The sequence below is a fragment of the Candoia aspera genome, chromosome 1 (genome assembly GCF_035149785.1).
Source record: "Candoia aspera isolate rCanAsp1 chromosome 1, rCanAsp1.hap2, whole genome shotgun sequence".
NCBI lineage: Eukaryota > Metazoa > Chordata > Lepidosauria > Squamata > Boidae > Candoia > Candoia aspera.
In genome coordinates, this window is record NC_086153.1 from 189,011,562 (window position 1) to 189,038,888 (window position 27,327).

Sequence of the window (27,327 nt, forward strand, 5' to 3'; positions counted from 1 at the left end):
CCATTGCCATTGCCATTGCCTTGCCTTCTTCTGAGATATTTTTTTTTCAAATTCTTGGCCTAGTCTACAGCTCTGGGTTCTCTGGTGATCTCTCATCCAAGTATTAACAAGGGGTGACTCTGCTTAGGTCTGGGAGATCATATAAGGTGGTAGGTGCTGCCACCTGCTGTGGCCCCTTTTCCTGAATTATATCCCCAAAACTAATGTGGCTGCTCATGCTTTAGAAGAATTACATTTAGAGCAAGTAATCTGCAAGGCTCCAATACATGCATATCTATGCCTGGACTGCTTTGAATTGGAGCTTCTGTACTGTTTGTTTTTCATTTTTTCCTTAATTTGGGAAGAGCTTTTTTTTTCTTCTCAGTGCTGAATCTCACTGCCTGAACTATATACTACTGTATCTGCCATCTACTGATGACTAAATAAATTACAGCTGAATAAAAATAGTTGTTACAGACATAAATATAGAGGGGGTGGAATCAATGCATATACAGTATATGTTGGGGAAAGGAAACGATTCAGTATACACATAGTTATATTTCTCTGTGTGTGTGTGTGTGTATTAGTACAGATATCAATATAAAGATGATTAAAATATATGAAATAAAACATTCCCAATGACTTTGGGTCCTAGCCTTAAACCACTTTTGGAATTCAGCTCTTGATGTGCCAGGCAAGAGCTGGTGCCACCTTGGTTGGAAAAAGTTGTGCGCCCCCATTCAGAGATGTTAAATATGTATTTATTGAAGTTACATGTTAAATATTTAAGATAAGACTGTAATGCAGTCTTTTCTTTTCTTTTCTTTTAGGTTGTCCCCCGTGCTGATGGAAGAGTTCATACTCTTGTTCTCAGGGATGTGAAGCTAACAGATGCTGGAGAAGTTGCAGTGACAGCAAAAGACTTCAAAACTAAAGCAAACCTTTTTGTAAAAGGTAAGCTTTGTAGAAGGACAATGTATCCTTTAATAGGGTGCTAGATGATGCTGATCTGGATAAGGTGAAGTGTTTGGTTGAATAATTATTTTATAACCTAAAATGCAGACTGGAATGACGGCCATATTTCAGTCTTTAAAAGAAGGTAATAATGTTGTTCCAGCATATTGTTCTCTCAAGTAATTTTTTTTTTTGGTGCCTTTGACTCCTGGCAACTGCCTAGACAGTCCCTGCAGTTTCCTTGGCAAGATTTTGGAAGTGGCTTGCCATTGCCTCCTTCCTAGGGCTGAGACAGAGGGACTTGGCCCAAGGTCACCCAGCGGGCTTTGTGCCTAAGGCAAAACTAGACTGCACAGTCTCCCAGTTTCTAGCCCAGTGCCACTACACCAAACTGGCTCTCTCTAAGTCAAATATACAAGACCTAAATATTTGGTTTATTTTGTTCCTCAGAAGCACCCGTGGAGTTTACTAAACCCCTTGAGGACCAAACTGTAGAGGAGGAAGCCACTGCAGAATTGGAATGTGAAATATCCAGAGAAAATGCACCTGTGAAATGGTTCAAGAATGGTCAGGAAATTCACAGAACAAAGAAATATGATATCATTGCTGATGGCAGAGTCAGGAAACTTGTCATTCATGATTGCACACTGGATGATGCTAAAACATACACCTGTGATGCTAAAGATTTCAAAACTTCTTGTTTCTTGAATGTTGAACGTAAGTCTGCTTGCAATTTCCTTACAAGAACTAGATGCTTAGCTGTGTTGTTCAGTCAATTCTGATTCTTCATAACGCAATGAACAGAGTAGTTCTCCAGAACTGTCAGCAATTTTTTCTTTGGGTTCTTGTAAACTTATGCTAACCCTCTTGTCTTCTGCTGCCTCTTTTTCTGTAGGCTTCAGTTTTCCCAAGCATCAAGGTCTTCTCCAAAGGTTCTTGCTTCCCTACTTTGTGCCCCAAATATTGAAGCTTTAGTTTCATTGTTAGTGCTTCCAGTGAATGGCCTCATTTCATTTCATTATTTTATTTGTTCAATTTGTATGGCCACCCATCTCACCTAAGTGACTCTGAGCAGCTCACAACTGTTTAAAACAACCACTCAATAAAAACAAGTTAAAAACAGATATACAAACATATAGAACCATCAGTAACCACATTAGAACAAAAATAACCATGATTAATGGCAAAATCCATCATTGTGTCAAACTCAGCCCAGCTAGTGTAAATGCTCCCCACCATTGCTGGACCCCTAGAACAATAGCAGAGCCATGTCTTCAGGGCCTTCCTAAGGGCCAGCAGGGACAGAACCATCTATGATTGAAGAATTTGTTCTTCTTTCAAGCCAAGTATTTACTGCAGTTTTCTCCAGCATTGTAATTCAAAGGCTTAATTGTATGATACCCCCAAAAGTAGGGATGTCAGTATTGTTATTAATAATTATAAAAACTTGTTATGGCCGCCCACTCCAGTAGACTCTGTTGTGTGACTGTGTCAACCTGATAACCTGATGAAATGCAATCATCTACCTAAGTGCACAGGGAGTTTATCCTACATCTAAAATGCCCTCCATTACTTTCATTTTATTTGGTTTTGCTCACCTATAAAAGTCAAAGCATCGCAATAGCCTTAGTTATAAACATTCATTTTCATATAGGCCTGTTCTTAATTGAAATATACTCATTTTCTCTTCTAGCCCTTCGTGTTGAGTTTATTAAACCTCTTACTGACCTTGAAGTTAAAGAAAAGGAAGTGGCTCGGTTTGAATGTGAAATTTCCCGACCATCTGTTAAGGTCTGTAATATTTAGTAAACCTAATATCTGAACTTTTCAATAAGTTTTATTTAGAAACTCAAAGCCTATGTTTCATTTATCAGAATTCATCCTGTTTCCATCAAAGAGTTAGATTCTAGCCATGTGCTTGTGTTAAACACTTGCATAAACCAAAAGATGTTCACTAGACTTTGTAGGCAGTCATTATTCACCACATTCCTATCATTGCTTCCTTCCTCACTATCATTCTCAGCCCTAATATTCTGCCTGTATACTAGATTCAGTTAGGGAGTAAAAGATCTATGCAGTTACACTGGTAGAAGTCCTACATCATGCAGAAAATATCAAATAAATATAAAGGGCTGTCAGGTGATGGCAAAATTGCCCTTGTCCTTCTTTGCATTTGTATATACTTTATAGGCTTCTCTGTGTCCAGGCCAATAATCCCAATCACAGTGTGCATATACACAATAGCTAAAGCCATGCACATGCCATCCTATCAAAACGGCCCCAAGATTTCCAATCAGCTGCTTTTGTGAGAATTTTCCTCTACACACATCTTAACTGATGATATTGCCAGTTTTTTAGAAATAAAGCTCCAGGGCTGCAACCTTCTACTTGCTCATACCAGGATTTGAAATCCTGGGCACAGCACCCTTTTATATGAGCAGTTCATAAAGGCACACATTAGCCTCTTTACTCAGAAAAGTTATCCTAGCTAGATCACCAGACCTAGAAAGTAAGATTGGAATGTCTGGTTTATATTGTCATCTAGATGTGTCACTCCAATATATCAAATCCGAGTATGTTGATTCCAATATAATCATTAAATTGAGATTTCAATTCTTTAGTAATATTTTGAAAGCTGAAATTCTAATACCCATTTTTGTCTTTTACTGGATTTCATATTTTGTCAATGATGTTAATACAGGCACGGTGGTTTAGGGATGGAATTGAAATCAAAAAAGGCAAGAAGTATGACATCATTGCAAAAGGTGCCGAAAGAATACTTGTCATCAACAAATGTTTACTTGACGATGAAGCAGAATATGCTTGTGAAGCAAAAGCTGCCAGAACCTCGGGCATGCTTACAGTGATAGGTAAAGCTGAATCCCTTTTGTGTTTATCTTATGTAAATTTCAGTTGTCATGAAATAAAGCTATGATTCCTTTATACAGAGGAGGAAGCTGTCTTTACTAAAAACCTGCCCAATGTGGAAGTTAACGAAACAGATACCATCAAATTGATTTGTGAAGTCTCCAAACCGGGTGCAGAAGTAACATGGTTCAAAGGCGACCAGGAGCTGCCTGAGGGTGGCAGAGTTGAACAAAAAGTTGACGGCCGAAAGAGAATTTTGATCATTCACAATGCTCACCTGGATGATGCAGGAGCCTACAGTTGCAAGCTTCCAAGTGCTGAGACAACAGGCAAACTCAAAGTCCATGGTGAGATACTTGCTTTGGCATCTTTCAGAAACAGAGGGTGGATGGGCAGTTAAGTAGGCATGTGCTGGGCTCATTTCCTGCTTAAGCATAAAGAGTTTAAAGTCTATTCCAAAAAAATCTCTGGTTGTGTTAGGCCACAGTCCCCAGTATGGCACCCAGGGCCACCAATGTATCTGCAGACAATTCTTACCACTCACCAGGCTTCCTGCTCCACCTGGCTTTTTTCTTTCTTTCTTTCTTTCTTTCTTTCTTGGTTTCTTTCTTTCTTTCTAATTAAAAAATGGAAAGTTGGCATTCTGCAAAATAAATGGCAACTTTAGCATCATTTTTAATTCCAAGAAGTTCTCTGGGCCCCATAAGCTTTCTTAGAAAATAATAATAATTTTTTTTAAAAAGGCTGGTGGCTGCATCCATTGGTATTTTTTTGAGGGGGGGACATGTGACCTGCCAAGAAAAAAGCAAGCTTAGATAATCAAATGAATCCTGCTGGTAAATTTGTGCTTTCTATCAGATTAGAAAGCCAAGAATCATTTTGTGAGAGTATATACCATCAACATGATTTCAAATTTCCAAATGTGGCCATCAGCCTCAAAAAGTTGGGAACTCCCAGTATGGGCCATCTTTTGCTGTGTGAAAACAACTACTTTTCAGTTAAATTGAGCAGTCTGTCTTCTTCCCACTAACAGCTAAATTATAATGCATAATATGTTTTACAGAGCTTGCAGCAGAGTTTATAACTAAACCTCAAAACCTTGAAGTTATTGAAGGAGAAAAGGCAGAGTTTTCCTGCTCAGTGTCTAAAGATGGCGTTGATGTGCAGTGGCTCAGAGGCGACACTGTTCTTGAAGCAGGTGACAGATATGATATATATTCTGATGGCAAAAAGAGAGTCTTGGTCATTAAAGAATCTGTCTTGGCTGATGAGGGACGTTATACTGTCATGCTTGGAGATGTCAAAGCAAAAGCAAACTTGAAAGTGATTGGTAAGTTTTTCTCTCTACATTGGTATGCACACTGTTATTGTTTGGTCCAGTATGCAGCTTACAAATGATATACTTATTCAATTTACAGAAAAACTCAGGATTGTTATTCCACTGAAAGACCAAAAAGTGAAAGAAGGAGAAGAGCTTGTCTTCAACTGTGAAGTTAACACAGAAGGTGCCAAAGCTAAATGGTACAAAAATAATGAGCCAATATTTGATAGTGCAAAATACATCATGGTCCATAAGTATTTAGTATATACTCTAAGGCTCAGAGATGCTCATCTAAATGACCAGGCAGTTTACACAGTAACACTAACAAATCAGCGAGGAGAACACGTCAAGACATCTGCTAATTTAACTGTACTTGGTAAGTGCTCTGCACCAGTAAATGATCCAGGAAATCAGTCACACCCAAATTTAGGCAAGGATATAAAATAATCACATTTTAATTAATCTCTCATGACAGAGGAAGATCTCAGAATTGTTGAACCTCTTCAAGACATTGAAACAATGGAGAAGAAATCTGTCACATTCTGGTGCAAAGTTAACCGTCTTAATGTAAAACTTCCATGGACAAAGAATGGTGAAGAAGTCACTTTTGACCGCCGCATTTTATACAAAGTGGATAGATACAAGCATTCCCTTATTATTAAAGATTGTGGGTTTATAGATGAAGGGGAATACACTGTCACCGCTGGCCAAGATAAATCTGTTGCGGAGCTTATTATCACAGAAGCACCTGCAGATTTTATTGAACATTTGCAGGACCAGACAGTTACTGAATTTGATGATGCAGTCTTTAGTTGCCAGCTTTCCAAAGAGAAAGCAGCTGTGAAGTGGTACAGAAATGGGCGCGAAATAAAAGAAGGCAAAAAGTAAGTGCCAGTTCAGCTATATGTTGTTGCTATTTCTGTTCTTGTTTCTAAATAAAACGCATAATCCTGTTTTTCCATCTGACCTAAAGGTATCAGTTTGAAAAGGATGGAAATTTACACAGATTAATTATAAAAGACTGCAGACTGGAAGATGAATGTGAATATTCCTGTGGAGTGGATGACAGAAAATCCAGAGCAAGACTCTTCGTTGAAGGTAATTTTCAATTTTGATTTACATTTCTTTCCAGGTCTTGGTACTTTTTTTAAGTTAAAAAACAGAGTGATACAATATATGTTTATGGATATTTCTATCAGAAATTCCTGTTGAGATTATCCGCCCACCTCAAGATATTTATGAAGCTCCTGGTACTGATGTCGTCTTTTCTGCTGAACTGAATAAAGATAAAGTGGAGGTCAAATGGTTGAGAAACAACATGATTATAGTCCAAGGTGATAAACATCAAATGATGAGTGAAGGAAAGATCCACAGGCTGCAGGTCTGTGAAATAAGGCCCCGTGACCAAGGAGAATATAGATTTATTGCCAAAGATAAAGAAGCTCGAGCTAAGCTAGAACTAGCAGGTAAGTCTTTCAAATTGATTTATCATATGAAGAAAGAACAGTTATAGATATAACATAAATCTTTCAACTCTGCTTCTGGATGTTAATTCCAGAAATTGTTAGTTTTAATGCAAAAGAAAAAAAAACCTGTCTCCCACAAAAAAGTGTGTAACATCTTTCTTGCATCTACCACTATGCAATTCCACTAGTTTTTATGTCTTGGTTGCATACCTCATTGTTATTTTTTTTAATGACTAGCCCTTATTTATTCTATATGGAGGTTTTATCAGTTATCTTGAACACCATTGTGTGGAAATCTTTTGAGATTCTATACACAATATGTAAATTTAATTTTTGTGCACTGTAGTCTCTACAGCAATCAGAAAGCTTTACCCATCATAGATAAATTCTCTATGAATGATGAAGGTGATAACAAGACCAAATTGATTTGCAGTTCAAGACACACCCAATCCCACAACTGGTAGTTACAATTTTATTTATTTATTATTCAGATTTCTATCACCGCCCATCTCTCCCCAGAAAGGGGGCTCACCTAACACAATAAATTATTTTAAAAGATCAAAGTTCACTGTGCTTTTCTTTGTCAAGCTCTGTTGAATGCATCATTTCTGTAACGTATTTTTCAAATGCTAATTTCTTTTTATTATTTTTCTTAGCTGCTCCGAAAATAAAGACAGGTGATCAAGATCTTGTCGTAGATGTTGGGCAGCCATTAACCATGATTGTTCCATATGATGCTTATCCACGAGCAGAAGCTGAGTGGTTCAAAGAAGATGAAGCCTTACCCACTCAGACTGTTGATACTACAGCTGAGAGGACTACTTTCAGAATTCCTGCAGCCAAACCATCACATAAGGGAAGATACAAAGTTATACTGAAAAATAAACATGGAAAAGCAGAAGGTCACATCAATGTTCAAGTAATCAGTAAGTTATTTCCACCAATTTTATTTTTAGTAAGTTTTTTTCTGATAATAGTAGTTTGTAACAATAGTACCTGCATTTTAATACAGAAAGAAAAAGCATTAGTTTAATAGTTAAAATTGGAATTAAAAGAAGTAAATACTCATGCAACCACTGAGCTATAATGCTTATGTTGCACTCAAAACAGATTTGCCTTGAATGTATCATGCTTCCTTTTCCTCTCAGATGTCCCTGGCCCAGTGAGGAACTTGGAAGTCACAGAAACATTTGATGGTGAAGTCAGCCTTGCATGGGAAGAACCAGAAAGTGATGGTGGTAGTAAGATCACAGGTTATGTAGTGGAAAGGCGTGACATCAAACGCAAGACCTGGATTTTGGCAACTGATCGTGCTGATAGTTGTGAATATACAGTAACCGGTCTTCAGAAAGGAGGAGTGGAGTATCTCTTCCGTGTGAGTGCGAAAAACAGAGTCGGCACTGGTGAACCTGTGGTAACAGACAAACCTGTTGAGGCAAAGAGCAAATTTGGTAAGCAAATAGCTCAAGATACTTGAGGAGATCAATGTTACTTAAATACTTTAGAGTAGAAGTAACCTATGTTCGTAATTTTCTTCCCACTTTGCAGAGGTGCCAGGTCCTCCTCTTAATGTCCAGGTTGCTGATGTGAACAGGTCCAGCGCAACTCTTACCTGGGAGCCACCAGAATATGATGGAGGATCTCCAATTACGGGATATGTGATTGAGCTGCGGGAGAAAGGATCCATCAAGTGGGAGCCAGCCATGACTACAGCAGCCCATGAATTATCTGCAACGTTGACCGATGTTGTAGAGAACAAAGAGTACTTTTTCAGGGTCAGAGCACAAAACCAAATTGGAGTTGGCAAACCCAGTGCATCTACACACGCAGTGAAAATTACAGATCCAATTGGTTAGTATGCAGACAATAAGAGAGTAGTTTTCCATGTCTCTCAGGGCTAATTTTATTTATTCATAAATATGAGCATAGAAAAGGCATGAGGAGAATTAGGAAGGGTTGATATATGAAAAAGTAGTTTCAGCATTTATGATTTAAGAAATCATTAGCTATATAAAAAAGAGAGAATAGAAGTATCAAATTCAAAACAGAAGGCCAATTTTTTTAGATGTTTTCCATGTTCATGGAGGAAGGATCAATAGATATGAAGGATATTTCATTAGACGATTCTGGCCAGGTTCTACTGTGCTATTTTAGGAATAGTCAGAGATTTCCACAGACATAATTTCATCTGTTTATTTTTGTATTTTGTACATCCTTCTTGAAGTGAGCAATAGTTATACCTTCCAAATTATTATGCCTTGCAGAAAGACCAAGTCCTCCCATTAACCTTGATCATTCTGACCAAACTAAGTCATCTGTGAAACTGACATGGGAGCCTCCAGTAAAAGATGGAGGAAGTCCAATTTTGGGTTACATTATAGAACGACGTGAAGAGGGAACAGATGACTGGATTCGCTGCAATCTAAAGCTTGTACCTAAGCTTTCTTATAAAGTGAGTTACTTCTTTTTGAAGTTCATTAAGTATTAGATTGTTTTCAGTGATGTCATTTACAACAATTGCCTGTGTCTTGGCAGGTGACTGGATTGACACCTCTAGCTAAGTATTATTATAGAGTGTCTGCAGAAAATGCTGCTGGTATATCAGATCCAGCTGAGGCTATTGGACCACTAACTGCAGATGATCCTCATGGTAAGTAGATTTCATTTATCTGACAAGGTCAGCAGTTCAAAGTAAATGTTATATATGCTTATTACTAAAATCAATCCGCGTGTATGGGTTTCACAACACTGGTTTGCAACTAAAGAATACTTATTACAAAACAGTAGGTATGTACAGATCATCTGTTGCATGAAAATCTACTGCAGCCACTCAGAGGTTCAGTTTGGCTATCTTAAGGCTCTTCTGGGTATGCAGGGGCATATCCAGAAAACGCCTCCATCTGGATAGCTGGCAAACCAAGGCTTTGGGAGGCCTTGATGCAGCTAAACCTTTGCAGCTACTTCACATCTTCACCGTGTAGATCCAGAGGTGGACTTTGCCATGAGCAAAAGAACTTGTCAAATGTTCTGTGCAAGGGACATCACTGTGCAGAAATGGAGGAAAATGATAAACAATTCCCTGTAGTTCTATTATTCCTGATTATGAGAGCTACTATTGAATGCTGCCTGTTAAGCAAATAAACATTTACCACTATACTTCCATAAAATTGTTCTTAAAATGGAACAAGCCTTCTTACAGCTTTCTACACTGCAGTTTCATCAGACTGAGGGGAAAAAGTCTTACATCGAATAGTTAGAGGAGTCACTTTATAGTAATACTTCCAATTATGGCAACTGCCCTTTCACAGCTGCAGTAAATAAAAATTAAAACCATAATAGAAACATTAATTGGCACAAATTGTCTTTGTTTTTCAGTTGGACCTACAATGGACTTAAGTGGATTTAAAGATGGACTTGAAGTTATTGTTCCAGAGCCAGTCAAAATCCATGTTCCCATCACGGGCTATCCTGTTCCCACGGCCACCTGGTCAGTGGGTGGCAAAGTTTTAGAAGATGGCAATCGGGTGAAAATTGAGACTAGTGCAGCTTTTGCACAACTTACTATTACACCAAGTGAACGGCCAGATAAAGGCATATATACTCTGAAATTAGTCAATCCTGTATCATCTGTGTCAGGAGAAATTGATGTTAATGTCATTGGTGAGCATTCAGTTTTAATGTCAAATAAATGTCTATGTATTGTAAATTATTGTAAATTAAATGTAAACATAAAATGACGAAATGAGTAACAATCAGCACTTTTCATTATATATAACACTAATTACATTAACTTCTGCTTTTTTATTATGAAATTCCATAATATAAAAGAGATTGCCTTTATATAAATATTCAGGGTATAATTTTATATAAACTTACTCAGGATTAAGCACTACTGAAAATAATTGGACTTATGTAGGTATCCTTATGTATAGGATCACATGATATATGTATTTTTTTAAATAAAAGTATGATGAATTAGGGCTAAAGCCAGTTTCTATAAACCCCATAACCAAAATGTTTCATCTCAAACATCATCATCCAAATCCCTGCTATGATTCTGGAATGCCATTAAACCTTGGCTCTTCCAGAGGACCTTTGGGGGTGGATGAATTTTAGTTCCTATGGCGATGTAGTTCCTGTAGAATATTGTATCTGGTTGTTTGGTTATATTGTATTGTGTTCTGTTGTGTTTTATTGAGTTGTATTGTGTTGTGTTGTGTTGTACTGTGTTGTGTTGTACTGTATTAGATTTTAATCTGATTACTGTATTTGGAGTGTAAGCTGCTCAGTCACTTATGATTGAAGTGGTGTATAAGCTTCTGTAAATAAATAAATGAATAGCTGTGTTACAGGTTTATAATATGATATGCATTTACTTTCAGCTCGCCCAAGTGCCCCAAGAGAACTAAAAGTTGGAGAAATAACTAGGAGCACAGTACAACTAACTTGGGAACCACCTGAAAGTGATGGAGGAAGTCCTTTGACTGGCTATCTTGTTGAGAAACGTGAAGTGAGCCGCAAAACATGGATTAAAGTATGTGTTAAATAGAAGAATGTTTTTAATAGAATAAGTTTTTTAATGTTGGAAATATTCTGTGCTACGATACGAAAAGGAACCTCTTATGTTTGCAGGTGATTGACAAGGTTCTTGACCAAGAGTTTACTGTCCCAGATCTTGCCCAAGGAAAAGAATACTTATTCAGAGTGTCAGCATGCAACAAGTGTGGACCAGGAGAACCTGCTTACATTGATGAGCCAGTTAATATGACAGCACCTGCTAGTGAGTTTTCTTTCTTAGTTATTCTAATTATTAAATTACTCATGCTAAGTGTCATGAGTTAACAAACCCATTGAAAAAGAAAACCAAATGCAGACTTTTTTGATTGCACCACAGGCTTTCTAACTTCCTCCTGTCTAATGCAGCCATCTGCATATTGGGAAAAGCTGTTAGAATGCAGGACTTAACTGAATAATAACAGTTTTGCACAAGACTACTATGGCCAACTGGCAGGGGAGGTCAGCAGAAATCCAGATACCATTTAGTGGAAGTGAAAATGTCGTTCCATTCACGTTCCACCCACAGTGATAAGATAACACATTTTCCCTTTTACAGCGGTTCCTGATCCACCAGAAAACGTTAAATGGAGAGACCCAACATCTAAGTCCATTTTCCTTACGTGGGATCCACCTAAATTTGATGGTGGCTCACGTATCAAAGGCTACATAGTTGAAAAGTGCCAGCGTGGCACTGACAAATGGGAGCCCTGTGGTGAACCTGTAGTTGAGACCAAGTAAGTGGTGGCAGTAGGTAGAATTCTTTTAGAAATGAATCTTATGACATTTAATGATACTATTAACTGAAATGGTATTCTGATTAACAGAATGGAAGTGGCACCTCTTAAGGAAGGGGAATGGTATGCTTACCGTGTGAAGGCCCTGAATAGGCAAGGAGCCAGTAAACCAAGCAAGCCAACAGATGAAATCCAGGCAGTGGACGCAATGGGTAATTAGTTATTGAGTTATGTTATAGCAACGTATAATTTTTATTATTGAAAGTATTGGGGAGGTATACACCTATACTCGTGTGTGAAATGGGCTATTCTATGTATAACATATTTTATTCATGCTATTTTTATTCTCTGCAAATCAGAGGCTCCAGAGATTTTCTTAGATGTGAAATTACTTGCTGGAATCACGGTCAAAGCTGGAACTAAGATAGAGCTGCCTGCAAGAGTCACTGGAAAGCCCGAACCTCGGGTTACCTGGACCAAAGCAGAACATATCTTGAGACCTGACAAAAGGATCTCCATTGAAACCAAGCCTAACTATTCCACAGTGATAATAACAGAGAGCAAGAGGAGTGATACTGGCACCTATATTATTGAAGCTGTAAATACCAGTGGACGGGCAACAGCAACTGTTGAAGTTAATGTTCTAGGTATGCTATTTCTGTGATTAATTCTCAGTATCTTCCTAATTACATAGCTGAAGAGGAAGCTCAAACTGTTGTTATGTTTCCACAGATAAGCCTGGTCCACCAGCTGCTTTTGATGTGTCTGATATAACAAATGTGTCTTGCCTTTTGACATGGAATCCTCCTCGAGACGACGGCGGATCCAAAATCACAAACTATGTTCTAGAGCAAAGAGCTGCGGACAGTGAAATATGGCACAAATTATCATCCACCATCAAGGAAACAAAATTCAAAGTTACAAACCTTACACCCCTTAAAGAATACATCTTCAGAGTCAGTGCAGAGAACATGTATGGAGTTGGAGAACCAGCACTATCCAGTCCTATAATTGCTAAATATCCATTTGGTAAGTCTGTTCCTTTGAAAGGCAGGTCCACTTATCTCAGAATGACTGACACATGGAAACTGCTGCAAACCCTTTCAGTTGGGGCAGCCATTCCAACCAGTGAATCATTTTATGAGAACCTTCTCACCTCCCCATCATTTTTGGTGTTCCTGGTAGTATGGAGATAATGTTTGCAGAACGTGCCAATGCACAGGGGGAGCTGATACCCGTGAGCAGCTTGCCAAACAGAGAAGCAGCCAGTATCAAGCATGGCTGTGCTACGTTCAGTGGCATTTGGCTAGAAATGGGCTCTCTCACATTTGCATAGAAATTACAAATACCTGACTGTTAATTTTGGTTTCTGATTTCTTGGTTCAGATACACCAGGTCCTCCAACAGGAGTGAAGCCTATTGAGATCACTAAAGATTCTGTAACTTTAACTTGGACTGAACCAGATGAAGATGGTGGCAGCCCTATCACCGGCTACTGGGTTGAACGGTTTGACCCTGATCAGGATAAATGGATACGATGCAATAAAATACCAACTAAAGATACAACATTCAAGTAAGATCATTATATTCTTTCAGAATACATTTTGTATTATATTCTTTCAGAAGAAAAATAAATGGTGTTTTCAGATAAAAACAAATACATATATTCTTTCAGAAGAAAAATAAATGGTGTTTTCAGATAAAAACAAATACATACACTTGATATAGTATTATGAATGAGAGGATATATTGGCTCCAGATAATTGTCTTGCTGCCCATTATTTGAATCCTCATAAGCTGGTGGCAATATATATCACAAATCCTCTCCATAGTCATCTTCGCTACAGTGTAGGAACCACCACTCGTGTGATAAATAATAACAATTAGTGGTTGTCTGTCACTGAAGCAGTTCAGGAGAATTTGTGTTGATAGTGGAACCTCTTCTAGTAACTTGAATTGTTTAAATCATTCATATCTATGTGCTGTATCTGCTGCTTTCTAAAATAATACATGTTGATCCTGTATATTAGCTCACAGATGAGCTGGTACATATACTGTATATAGCAAGCATTTTTATTATTATTTTTGTTGCCGACCTGCTTAAAATACAGGGCAACAGCCATGGAACTGGCACCACTTAAGGAAGGGGAATGGTATGCTTATTGTGTGAAGGCCCTGAATAGGCAAGGAGCCAGTAAACCAAAGGACATAGGCCTCCACTTGCCCATCATTTCTCCTTTTAAAACCACCAATATCTGCCATTGAGGTTTCACCAGTCTTCCAGGTGAAGTGGAGAGAATGCTGTTCTGTCATTAGACAGGAACAATTGTATTTCACAGATACGCATACAAACACACACACACATGGTTAAGAGCGCCTATCAGTTTATAAATACGCAGCAAGACAATATCACATAATGTCCTCTGCAATGAGTAACTACTTCCTTAAAATATTAAGCAATTTACAAAAATATTCATGTGCATTAACTGATAACAGAGTTTATATTGTGCTTCAGTGATGGCAAGACGTGTTGGCATGAGAAAGCTTTACATAAGCATCATGCCACAAGAAATCTCTTTATAATATTTATATGACAGATATAAATTGCTTAATGTTTTTTATAAATTGCTTAATGTTTTTTATTTATATCTGTGGAAGGATATAGACCAGCATAGTACACGTTTAATAATATTTACTGTTAAATGTACATCTAAATATATATATTTTTCTCATTATTATTAGGGTAAAGGGTCTTACGAACCATAAGAAGTACAAGTTCCGGGTCTTGGCAGAGAATCTTGCTGGGCCAGGAAAACCGAGCAAACCCACAGATGCAATCTTAGTGAAGGATCCCATTGGTAAAAATTATCTTAGATTAATAGTATAATTTAAACCCTTTTTTAGCATTAGCCTGCCAGATCTAAATGTTCAATTTATGTCCAGATCCTCCATGGCCTCCTGGGAAACCAACGGTGAAGGATGTTGCCAAGACATCGTGTTTCCTACAGTGGACAAAACCAGAACATGATGGGGGTGCCAAAATTGAATCCTACGTCATTGAGCTGTTAAAGACGGGTACAGATGAATGGGTGAGAGTGGCTGAAGGTGTCCCCACGACCGAACATTTCCTCAAGGGACTCATGGAGAAACAGGAATATTCCTTCCGAGTAAGAGCTGTGAACAAGGCTGGGGAGAGCGAACCCAGTGAACCCAGTGACCCTGTTTTGTGCAAGGAGAGGCTGAGTGAGTAACTCTTCCTGAGAATCAGGGCTGAGGCTGAGCAGAGCTTGAAAGCTTTAGAAACACATTTGCCTTTAACCTGGAAAGAGGGTAGAATATAAACACGTTTATAACCCCTGTCAAAAAGATCAGGAGCCATTTCTTTATAAACTTCCTTCCTCCTTTCCTCCTCTTCCTCTTCCTGTTCTTTCTTTCTTTCTTACTTATTCACTATTCTTTCTTATTTTCTTTGTTCCTTTTCTAATATTTGTGTTGCTGTTATCTTCTTAAAAAATTCTTCAATAAAATTATGCTTTTTTAAAAAAAAACACATGTTTGCCTTTAACCCACTGCTTGATAGATTCCTTGCTGCTTTTTTCCAAAGGAAAACCATTTTTCTTTAATGTCTTCGTAGATCCCCCTTCACCGCCACGATGGCTCGAGGTCATTAATATCACTAAAAACACCGCAGACCTTAAATGGACAGTGCCAGAAAAAGACGGGGGTTCTCCAATCACAAACTACATTGTTGAAAAGAGGGATGTGCGGCGGAAAGGCTGGCAGACTGTGGATACCACAGTAAAAGACACCAAATACACTGTGACACCTCTGACGGAAGGCTCCCTCTACGTATTCCGTGTGGCTGCTGAAAATGCAGTGGGACAGAGCGATTACTGCGAAATCGAGGACTCGGTTCTAGCTAAAGATACTTTCAGTAAGTTTTTAGAGTCTATGTCCAAAATTCAGTCCAACAAGCTAGCTCCCATTTCTAAATACTGGTTTTCCTAATGTGAATTTTATTTGTTTTAGCTACCCCTGGAGCACCATATGCACTTACACCAGTTGAGGTGACAAAGAGACATGTTGACTTAAAATGGGAACCGCCTAAGAATGACGGTGGCAGACCCATTCAACGGTAATGTTACTAATAAAGTCATACAGTAGAAATATTGGTGTAAAGATCAAATGTGCTGTATGTGAAATATTAATGTTAATGTTAGAAAATCAGTCTAAAGATACATCAATAGAGAGAAATTATTAAAGCTTTTACATTCAGAGCTCCCATTTTCCAGAAACCAATAGGAAATTTAGGGGAAGTATGGAAGACAGATGAAGTATGCCAAATAATAAATAGAGTCATCAAGCCTCCAAGTGACAAAGATTTGCTCTGGATTGAGAGAAGTGGGATATGATAATTTTTTTGGTATGCATTCTAATGTATGATCAGGTTGGTCATCTGCATTCAAGGGTAAGAGTGTTAAATTGAATTTGAAAGTTTTATAAGTGGAGTCGTTTGTAAATAGCATGACATACAGGAATTGAATCACAAACAGGATACTTAGAAAATGAGCTTGGTAAGAATGCCATTAATTTGCTGGATAAAGTGATAGAATCATTGGCAGAACAATTCTGACGATAACTTTCAGTGCCTCAGTGCTGCAGTACCCCAACAAGTCCAAGGCCCTGTTGTTGGTTGCAGCTTGGAAAGGCAGCAGTGAAGATGGAGAGCGGTGCATAACTGTTCCTAACCACTTCCAGGATTGTTTTTCCATATGCCGCTTATTTCAAACAGTGAAAAGGAAATCATACAGACCACCCAAATAACTGGTCTGAATTTCACCCCCCCCCCTCCCTCAAGACAAAGGGATGGGGAGTTTAGGTTTCTTCAACTCTCAGCCCCTCCTGTGCCATCTTTGGCCCAGCCCCTTTGGAAACTTTCTGAGGTCAACATTTCAGTTTATTGATTACACCAAGCCATTTCCAGTTGCTCACCCAGACAAGAATGATTGAATTAAGCAGGTAGAGAATTCTGAATGCAAATTATATACCAGGAAAGAACACAACAGGAAACTGAGCTCATCCTTTAAATGGTTCCGAAGTTTATTATTTGCATGGAATACTGTATGTATTACATCAGTAATGTAATAAACAATCAATGTAAATAAATATCAATTTTGTTTTTAATTCAAACTTTCAAACTGATTTCATTGCATAATTCCATAATATTCCTCTTAATACAGATACGTTATTGAAAAGAAAGAGAAGCTTGGCACACGCTGGGTGAAAGCTGGCAAGACAGCTGGACCTGACTGTAATTTCAGAGTAACAGATGTCATTGAAGGCACAGAGGTGCAATTCCAAGTTCGTGCTGAAAATGAGGCTGGCTGTGGTCATCCTAGTGAACCAACCGACATCCTGGCTATTGAAGATCCAACAAGTAAATTAGAATAAAAAATCATAATGTAGAAAAGATTATGTTAGGTCAAACAGTTCTATGGAAAATAATGCATTTCTCTCCATTCGGGCAGGTCCTCCCTCACCGCCTCTGGATTTACATGTAACAGATGCAGGCAGAAAACACATTTCCATTGCATGGAAACCACCAGAGAAAAATGGTGGAAGTCCTATCATTGGATACACTATTGAACTCTGTGAAGCAGGAACTGAAAAGTGGAGGAGATTAAATTCCCGGCCAGTCAAAGACTTGAAATACAAAGCAGAAGAAGGAATTGAACCGGACAAGGAATATATTCTCAGAGTCAGAGCTGTCAATGCTATAGGAGCTAGTGAACCTTCAGATATATCAGAAAATGTTGTAGCCAAAGATCCAGATTGTAAGTATACTTCTTTCCAAAGCAATCATAAAATATACAGTCACAATAAAATTGCTCTGTAACACCAATTAAGATTATTTTTCTCTATGTTCAAATAGGTAATCCAAGTATTGATCTAAAAACTACAGATATTATTGTGGTTGAAGGTCAAAAGTTAAGCATTCCAGTTCCCTTCAGAGCTGTTCCTTCTCCAACCATTACATGGCATAAAAATGGGAAGGAGCTTAAAGCAGGTGACAGAACCACAATGAAGAGCGACTATACGTCTGCCTTGCTGGAAGTCACAAATGCTGTCCATCCAGATGCTGGTGTTTACACCATTACCCTGGAGAATAGATTGGGTTCAACTACTGGCACAGTTAATGTCAAAGTAATAGGTAATGTTTTTTTCTTCTCTTAGCAAGTATTTACATTCAGTTCATAGTGCTGAACAAGTGGCAAGGAGCACTGTTTTAAGCTACTTAAGTTCTATACTACTTATTATAAGCCAATTTTAACATAATCTAGATATGATGGAGATAAAATTAACAGCCTAATTGTCTTTCAGTCTAAGGAACTGTAAATGCTAGGCATATCATTTATCACAAGTGTGGGTGTTCTTCACCTTATGCAGTTATGCACTTTTGAAAGAAATTTATATTTACTTAATGTCACGTGTGCTTTTTTCCATTTAGGTCTGCCTGGACAGTGCAAAGATATTAAGGCAAGTGAAGTAACTAAAAGCTCGTGCAAAGTTACCTGGGAACCTCCAGAGTTTGATGGCAATACTCCCATATTACACTATGTGTTGGAAAGAAGAGAAGCTGGGAGGAGAACATACATACCGGTGATGTCTGGTGAAAACAAATTGTCATGGAATGTAAAGGATCTTATTCCAAATGCTGAATACTATTTCCGTGTTAAAGCTGTCAATAAAATTGGAGGAGGTGAATATCTTGAATTGAGAAACCCAGTGATTGCTGAAGATCCAAAGCGTAAGTTTATATGTTAATCATAAACACTTTGAATGAAAATGTGAATTTCTCCATATTTTCTGTTTATACATTTTATTTTAAATTTTTCAATACACAGAACGACCAGATCCACCTCTTGATCTTGAGACTCACAATCCAACATCAAAGTCAGTAACACTCACCTGGAAACCACCATTATATGATGGAGGAACAAAAATTATGGGTTACGTTTTGGAAAAACTAGTTAAAGGAGGAGATAAATGGGAAAGATGCAATGAGTTTTTAGTACCTCTTTTGACTTACACTGTAAAAGACCTTGAAGAAGGCAAAGAATATCAGTTCCGAGCCCGTGCTGAGAATGCTGCAGGAGTCAGTGAACCATCTAATATCACTCCTCTAGTGAAAGCAGTGGATCCTATTGGTAACCTTTACACACTTTTTCCTCCCTATTCATTGTTAATATGTAAAAATTATGTTTTATGCTATAATTGTCACATGTAAATGAATGTTGCATTTTTTTTTCTTGTTACAGAGGCTCCAAAGGTCTCGCTTAGTGCTAATTTGCAGGCTGGCCTTGAAGTGAAGCAAGGTACTGATATTCCACTAGATGCCCGGATTTCAGGTTCACCTTATCCAACAATTGCTTGGTTATGGAATGATGAAGTTATTCGACCAGAAGAAATTAAGAAGAGGGTCATCAAGTTTACTAGGAGGAAGAAAGGTGAAGCTGAAGACGAAGAGACTTTCCACTTATCCTTGCGTGAGCGATTAAGCATTGACAACAGTAAAAAAGGAGAGTCTTTTCTGGTTGTTCGAGACTCACTCAGAGCTGATCATGGCACATTCACTATACGAGTTGATAATGACCATGGAGTAGCAAAAGCTTCGTGTGAAGTCAATGTTTTAGGTGTGTCCTTGTACATAACTCACTTACTTTGTTATTCAAAAGATATGGTGTGATACGTGCAAGAGGAACTCATTATTTTTGTTTTCAAAATAGATATCCCTGGACCTCCAGTCAACTTTATTTTTGAAGATGTTAGAAAAAATTCCATAACCTGCAAATGGGATCCTCCTCTTGATGACGGTGGTAGTGAAATACTGAACTATGTCTTGGAGAAGAAAGACAGTGCAAAAACTGAAGCTGGCTGGGTTACTGTCACTTCCACACTTAGGCACTGCAAATATAATGTCCTTAAACTGATTGAAGGAAAAGAATACATCTTCCGTGTGAAAGCTGAGAACAGGGTAGGGGCTGGTCCACCATGTGTTTCAAAACCTGTTGTGGCTAAAGATCCATTTGGTAAGTCTTGTCCTTTACAAAGAATTATATACCATAATTAAACCATAAATACCAATATTTGTAGCCATATTGTATATTAATTTTAAAACTTTTGATTCATCAGTGGGCTTCCTTTTCTGTTTTTTGTATTGCCATGGGAGCCTCATTTTGTTTTTATCCCTGCCTAGAGTCTACAAAAAAAAATTTTTTCTTCCTAGCATTTTTCCCGTGTGTGCAGGGTCTGCTTTTTTTCAGATCAACCGAATGTTGATCTGTTGGTTGTGACAGGAATTGACCAACTGGCTTGTCACCCAGATCTGACTTTGTGGGCTGAGAGAAAGTGACTGGCCCAAAGTCCCCCAGCTGGCTTTCATGCCTAAGGAGGGACTAGAACTCTCAGTCTCCTGGTTTCTAGCCTGGAGCCTTAACCACTAGACCAAACTGGCTCTCTTGGGGTCTACAAAAGAAATGTCTAGTGAAATTATGATCCCTTCAGAAGAGATGGGGTTTATGAAGGTTAATATATGAATAAATTAAATAAGGTGTCTTAAGCCATTTTCTCTAAAATGAAAACCACCCAATATTGGTGGAGAATTGAGAGACTTATTTGAAAATAAATAGTGTAGAAATCATGGATACTTTATTTCATGGTAACCACTGGAAAAACTCTACTGCATTTAGCAACTGACGTTCCAAATAAAAATATTTTGAGGAAAAAAGTATAGCTCTTTCAAATGTATAATATAATCCTGTAGCTTATTACTCAAAAATAAACCCCCTTGATGAATGCCTGCAGGACTGTTTTGATCATCTTATAAATAATGTAAATACTCCATCTATCAAATTCTCACACAAAATTTCAAATACATATATTCTGGCATTAAACTTCTTTTTATTTTCTTTGTTTATAGGTCCTCCTGATGCTCCTGATAAACCATTAGTAGAGGAACCTACCAGCAGTAGTATGTTGGTTAAATGGAATGAACCTAAAGACAATGGTAGCCCCATTCTGGGTTACTGGATTGAAAAACGTGAAATCAATGGAACTCATTGGGCTCGGGTGAATAAAGATCGTGTGAATGCTCTGGAAACAAGAGTTGAAGGATTGTTGGAAGGATTAACATATGTCTTCAGAGTTTGTGCTGAAAATGCAGCTGGCCCTGGCAAATTTAGCCCCCCATCAGATCCTAAAACTGCACAAGATCCAATATGTAAGTTCTTTAATAAATACAGTTATCATTGGTCAAGAAAAGGGAGCTTTAAAGTCTATTAATATTGGTTTATATATTTATTTTCTTTAGTACCACCTGGTCCACCTATTCCAAGAATCCTTGATACAAGTTCAACAGCTATTGACCTAGCATGGGATGCTCCACTATACAATGGAGGTGGAGAAATCACTGGTTACCATGTTTACAAGCAATTTGTGGGCTCAAATGAATGGTCCCGTTGCACAGAGAAACCTGTCAAGGTTAAAAGTTACTTAGTTAAAGGAATTAGGGAAGGTGCTGATTACAAACTTCGTGTTACTGCTATTAATATTGCTGGGGAAGGACCTCCTGGAGAAACAGAATCTGTAACTGTTGCAGAACCTCAAGGTACTATCATTTAACTTGAAATAAATTCTTATGTGAAATCATTAATGTGATTATGAAATAATTAAAGCTTTCTCTTTTTCTGAATATAGAGCCTCCCACTGTGGAACTAGATGTTTCTGTCAAAGCAGGTGTTCAGATACTGGCAGGTCAAACCCTTAGACTTCCCGCTACCGTTACTGGACGTCCTAACCCTACAATTGAATGGACTTTAGAGGATGGGGAAATTGACAAAGAGCGAGTAGTGATTGAGAATATTGGCACGTCATCAGAATTAATTATCAAAAATGCACTCAGAAAAGACCATGGAAGATATGTGATTACTGCAACTAATGCGAGTGGTTCTAAATCTGCGGCAACCAGAGCAGAAATATTCGGTAACAAATACTATATTTAGTGAAATGATTTGATGAAGTGTTTGTGCCTTTGTATTATATTCTATATCTTCTTTTTTAGATGTTCCTGGGCCAGTGACTGATCTACATCCTGTAGTGGTGAACAGAAAAATGTGTCTGCTTAACTGGGATGATCCCAAAGATGATGGAGGAAGTGAAATTATAGGCTTCATCGTAGAAAGGAAAGATGCCAAAATGCATACTTGGAGACTAGCTGTAGATACAGACAGATCAAAATGTGATATTACTGGTCTCGTGGAAGGGCAAGAATATAAATTCCGTGTCTCCGCCAAGAACAAGTTTGGCTGTGGTCCACCAGTGGAACTTGGGCCACTACTTGCTGTTGATCCCAAAGGTATTATATTTTGTTAATATGAACCATGACAGTGTTTTGGGATACCTGTCTCTTAATTTCAACTGTTAAATATTTATATCTATTTATAATAACAAGATTTTTCCAGTCTATAAAAATCACTGGGCTATTTTTTTCTCACAGTTAAAGCTGGGGCATATACATTTCTTGGCAGAATACCATAATAGTGTTAAAAGAGCTGTTCCAGCATTATTAATACCTGCAATCCAGTCTTACAAGGATATCGGTCGCTTCTGGGCCAAAGATAGAATATTTTCTTAGTGATTTAACATAGTCAAGGGAAAAACTATTGCCAAAATAAATAAATATAAATAAATCCAAATAGCTCATCTATCTTTCATATGTCCTTCAGTTCATAAGCACATTGCAAGCAGGATTGGACAGAAACAGAGCAGGATCTCCATGCTGATCTCTGGATGACTCACAGTAGATCAGTTATGGTTTCCAGTGCTATCTGTTTAGCAACAGCAACAATATGAGTTGAGACTATGAGTTCAACCTAGTTCTGATATTGAAAGCAAATGTGCTCAGAAACACCCTGTCCTTGGTCTTTGTTATATGCTTTTTGTAGTTGTCCGTGCTTGGTGGATCTTGGAGTTTTTCTTAAAATGCAAAATAAATTCAGCAAGGCTGAACTCTGCTTACTTCTAGTTTAGAGTATATATGATTAAGAACAGAATTGAAGAAATACAATAGCATAGGTCACAAATTAATTTATCCCAACAGCCTAGGAAAAGATTTTTGGAACTTTGGATATTTGTAAAAATATTCATTGGGATATCAAAACTCTTCACTGCAGAAAGGATATTAGAAATATCAATACAATTCAAATTATTATAGCAAAAATAGAGAAAAATATTAACTATGTTTCTTATAGAGACAGGGAATGCTTTTACACTCTTTCCAAGCTTTGATGAATGCACAACCTCCTACCCTCAATCATGTAACATAAAAGCTATCTTATGGCTGATTCTGACAATGCCTTCTTTCACCAAAATGCTTTTTTGAATGATAGCTGAGAGGGTAGGTACACAGAAATCTTCAAAAGTGCATTAATGTGGGTAAAATAATGTGTGGGATCAAATTATCTTGCTCTTGTTGCTGTGTGTTCTGATTCTCTGAAAACAGGAATATAATACCAAATGAATTCATTATTTAAGTATTTCATGCCTTAATTGTAAGTCAAACTTGCATAACCATAGTTATGTGATTAAAAAACAAGCTTTCAATGGAAGTCTGTGAATTAAACCTATCACTGTAACTTTTTTCTCGCAATAGGTCCTCCAACTGCCCCTGAGAGGTTCATGTATACAGAAAGAACAAAATCATCAATTACCCTTGACTGGAAGCCTCCTCGTAATGATGGTGGCAGCCCTATCATTGGTTATCTTGTTGACAAGAGAAGACATGACTCAGATGAATTTGAAAGAGTCAATAAAACACCTTGTCCAACCACATCACTTCTTGTTGACAATCTTGCTGAGCTGCATATGTATGAATTCCGAGTCAAGGCAGTCAATGAGATTGGAGAAAGTGAACCATCACTGCCTCTCAATGTCGTTATACAAGATGATGAAGGTGAAGTGCATTAATAATTATACCTTAGCTTTAAGCGTGAATTGGGGTTCTGTTACTGATGTATTTTCAAGAACTGTGCTGTTACTGATTGTGCTGGTTCCCTTTCAGAACCTCCAACAGTGACATTGCGTCTAGCTGTTCGGGGAGATACTATCAAAGTCATGGCAGGGCAACCAGTTAACATTCCTGCTGATGTGACGGGTCTTCCGATGCCAAAGATTGAATGGTCCAAAGATGAGGTTCCCATTGAGAAAACATCAGATGCCCTTAAGATCACCAAAAAGGAAGTATCTAGAACAGAGGCCAAAACTGAACTCAGTATGCCTGCAGCACTTAGAAGAGATAAAGGGACTTACACAGTCACAGCTTCCAATCGTCTGGGCTCTGCATTCCGCAATGTTCATGTTGAAGTATTTGGTAAGTATATGATTGCTGCTTCAGTGATTAAAATTGTCTTCCCTTTGTTCTGATATAACACAATATTGAAATTGGTTTTATCTAGATCGTCCTTCTCCACCAAGAAACCTTACTGTTTCTGACATTAAAGCTGAATCTTGCTGTTTAACCTGGGATGCTCCACTTGATAATGGTGGCAGTGAAATTACTCACTACATTATTGAGAAGCGTGATGCAAGCAAGAAGAAAATAGATTGGGAGGAAGTATCCAACACTGTGGTGGACAGGCGATATGGGGTAAATTTGATTTCAAAGAAAAATGCATGGTTTCAAGATAAAAAATTGTGCATAAAATTAAGCTTCTGCATCTTCTAGATTTTTCAATACGTGTCCATTTACATGTCTGAAATGTTAGTTTGTCATGATTATATATGAAAAAGGTGTGAAAAGGCAGTCCTCTAGTTTATGTCAAAGGGAAGCACCTATGAATTGTTTTGCCCCTGCCCCGGAGACCACTAAGTCTCCATCCACAAAATTCAGTGACAAACCATCAAATAATAGAGATACATTTTGCAGCTGATTTTCAACATATAATCAGATAAAATACATGCATTAAATATCAGTTAAACTTAATAAACCTACTAATAAATATCCCTTATATTTATGAAAATATATTTTATAGCAATGAAATTTTTGGCCTGCCCTCTACATGATTTCATAGCTTCACCACCACATCTCCTGGAACCCCCGGCCATAGAAAGGTTGCCCATCTTGGCTTTACAATGGGGGTCAGCAATCTACGGCTCACAGGCCAGATCTGGCTGACCACCCCCAAAATCATCCTGCCTATAGTCCCAAAAAGAAATATCATATCAACTCAGCCCATGGTGGTCCTAAAAAGAATCTGAGTTTGTAATTCTATCTCAGGCTTGATGTAGAACCACACTGTTTTAATACATTGTAATGATTTGGTGCTGTTAAGAGCCCATATATAAATATACATACATGGATGTTTATAGGGTACCTTCAGTTACTGAGTTCTCTCCATCCTCCCTGCATAAGCATTTCTTTCCCCAGCCACAAGAGATGCCCCAAGACTCTACAGAGCATGCTCTTGTTTTCTCCTTTGTCTGTACCTCCCTTTCTTTCCTCTAAGAAAGAAAGATGTCTCTATAATTCACCCAAAAAGTCCTCCCAATTGCCAGTGCATCTGCCTGAGAGAGAGGGAGAGAGCCACCTGCCCTCCACTCACAGACCTTTGGCCCCTATGTGGGAAAGGTTATTTTGGCCCCTATGTGGGAAACTTTCTTTACCCATGTCTCAACACAGCCAAGTTTCAGTTTGTCTATATTTTTCTTAAAGTGCTGAACCCAAACTGGGCACACTACCTAGGTGAGTATCCTAGAAGAGATTTCATAGGTATATTCTTTATTGCAGAACAGAAAATTTTGTAACAGAAAATGTGCATTTCTATCCTAATATACAGTGGTTATTTAGCAAGGATAATATTTGTAAAATATTGGAAAGCAAATATTATCACCAAAAGACAGGAGTTAAAACTATTTCTAACCGTATTTGGATTAAGTACATGGCTCAGAGATTTTTTAATGCAATGTCAGCTTGGAATGAGCAGTTCGTATGTTGGAACTGCTAATTATACATAATGATATGCAGTACTTGACTTAACATTACAAAATCCTTGCAAACTGTTGATGTAAAACATACCCAGTGAATTTTTCAGTAAAATATTGATATTTTTAACCATTCTGAATATTGTTAAACAAAATTGTAACTGGAGTGACGTCTAATGACCTTTAATATGCTGTCTTACAATTTGTGGAAATAACATGAATGTTTAATTTTCCAGTTAATGACACAAAGTTTTGTGTTTTTTGTTTTACTTTTCAGGTCTATAAACTGACAACTGATGGTCACTATCAGTTTAGAGTTAGAGCTGTAAACCGGTATGGAATAAGTGATGAATGCCTTTCAGAGAAAGTGGTCATCAAGGATCCTTATGGGCTACCTGGGCCACCTGGAAAACCAAAAGTCATAGATCATACTAGGTCATCAATGCTGGTAACATGGACACCTCCTTTAGACAATGGTGGAGCACCAATTACTGGCTATTGGCTAGAGAAGAAAGAAGAAGGAGGTGTCTATTGGTCTCGTGTCAACAGAGCACCTGTAACAAAACCCTCAGTGAAAGGACTGGAATTCAACGTGTTACGTTTGATTGAAGGTGTAAAATATCAGTTCAGGGCAATGGCTATTAATATTGCTGGAATTGGTCCTCCAAGTGAACCATCAGATCTTTTTGAAGCTGCAGATCCAATCTGTGAGTATACAGAGTAGGAAGAGCATTAAGCGTTACATGACTTCAAAAAGATATCCTCTGCCATTTTGTTCCATTTGTCCTGAATCTGGCTAATAGCGATCTTATGATTTCAGTGCATGAAATCTGAGTGGTGATATATTGTGACTTTACTTTCATTGTCATAAGGGCATATCTTCATAATCTATAGCAAATTGTCTTAATTGTTTGTTTTATTGGAAAAATATATAGCCTATATCTTTAGCGTTTGATTTTTTTTTTTACAGTTAAGTAAAATATACATGAATTTTCCCCCTAAAACAATGAGGACATAATCCTAATTCAGAATATTTTACATTTGCTCAATAGTTCCTCCTGGTGCACCATCATGCCCAGATGTCAAAGACAGAACTAAGTCAACCATATCTCTTGCATGGAAACCTCCACAAAAAGATGGTGGCAGTCCTATTAAAGGTTATATTGTTGAAATGCAAGAAGAAGGTAGCTTGGATTGGAAGAATGTGAATGAGCCAGACAAGCTGTTCCCTACCTGTGAATGTGTTGTTCCCAACCTGAAAGAGCTACGAAAATACAGATTCAGAGTAAAGGCTGTAAATGCTGCAGGGGAATCGGAGCCAAGTCTTGCTACTTCAGAAATACCATGCAAGGAAATTCTAGGTAAGAATTCTGGAATATTTTCTGTTACAATATGAAGTAAAGCCAAAGGG

The 27,327-nt window shown here is 37.9% G+C and overlaps 1 protein-coding gene across 1 annotated transcript in view; it reads left to right on the plus strand.

Annotated features, from left to right (window-relative positions):
• Window positions 1–27,327, plus strand: part of TTN (titin) — a 286,118-nt gene that overhangs the window by 185,582 nt on the left and 73,209 nt on the right. Inside the window, exons 207-249 of the mRNA XM_063305418.1 lie at window positions 810–933; window positions 1,384–1,650; window positions 2,627–2,724; window positions 3,635–3,803; window positions 3,882–4,148; window positions 4,865–5,131; window positions 5,220–5,498; window positions 5,598–6,006; window positions 6,096–6,220; window positions 6,322–6,588; window positions 7,245–7,514; window positions 7,737–8,039; window positions 8,137–8,439; window positions 8,853–9,040; window positions 9,124–9,238; window positions 9,964–10,248; window positions 10,971–11,122; window positions 11,221–11,368; window positions 11,702–11,879; window positions 11,970–12,091; window positions 12,239–12,526; window positions 12,612–12,908; window positions 13,266–13,452; window positions 14,622–14,737; window positions 14,823–15,122; window positions 15,514–15,813; window positions 15,909–16,014; window positions 17,120–17,316; window positions 17,408–17,713; window positions 17,812–18,090; window positions 18,388–18,687; window positions 18,785–19,087; window positions 19,199–19,573; window positions 19,667–19,969; window positions 20,860–21,159; window positions 21,250–21,546; window positions 21,636–21,920; window positions 22,000–22,293; window positions 23,590–23,889; window positions 23,998–24,306; window positions 24,392–24,582; window positions 26,194–26,623; window positions 26,969–27,277. Coding sequence (XP_063161488.1) covers window positions 810–933; window positions 1,384–1,650; window positions 2,627–2,724; window positions 3,635–3,803; window positions 3,882–4,148; window positions 4,865–5,131; window positions 5,220–5,498; window positions 5,598–6,006; window positions 6,096–6,220; window positions 6,322–6,588; window positions 7,245–7,514; window positions 7,737–8,039; window positions 8,137–8,439; window positions 8,853–9,040; window positions 9,124–9,238; window positions 9,964–10,248; window positions 10,971–11,122; window positions 11,221–11,368; window positions 11,702–11,879; window positions 11,970–12,091; window positions 12,239–12,526; window positions 12,612–12,908; window positions 13,266–13,452; window positions 14,622–14,737; window positions 14,823–15,122; window positions 15,514–15,813; window positions 15,909–16,014; window positions 17,120–17,316; window positions 17,408–17,713; window positions 17,812–18,090; window positions 18,388–18,687; window positions 18,785–19,087; window positions 19,199–19,573; window positions 19,667–19,969; window positions 20,860–21,159; window positions 21,250–21,546; window positions 21,636–21,920; window positions 22,000–22,293; window positions 23,590–23,889; window positions 23,998–24,306; window positions 24,392–24,582; window positions 26,194–26,623; window positions 26,969–27,277 — 10,708 coding nt within the window. The remainder of the gene's footprint in view (window positions 1–809; window positions 934–1,383; window positions 1,651–2,626; window positions 2,725–3,634; window positions 3,804–3,881; window positions 4,149–4,864; window positions 5,132–5,219; window positions 5,499–5,597; window positions 6,007–6,095; window positions 6,221–6,321; window positions 6,589–7,244; window positions 7,515–7,736; window positions 8,040–8,136; window positions 8,440–8,852; window positions 9,041–9,123; window positions 9,239–9,963; window positions 10,249–10,970; window positions 11,123–11,220; window positions 11,369–11,701; window positions 11,880–11,969; window positions 12,092–12,238; window positions 12,527–12,611; window positions 12,909–13,265; window positions 13,453–14,621; window positions 14,738–14,822; window positions 15,123–15,513; window positions 15,814–15,908; window positions 16,015–17,119; window positions 17,317–17,407; window positions 17,714–17,811; window positions 18,091–18,387; window positions 18,688–18,784; window positions 19,088–19,198; window positions 19,574–19,666; window positions 19,970–20,859; window positions 21,160–21,249; window positions 21,547–21,635; window positions 21,921–21,999; window positions 22,294–23,589; window positions 23,890–23,997; window positions 24,307–24,391; window positions 24,583–26,193; window positions 26,624–26,968; window positions 27,278–27,327) is intronic.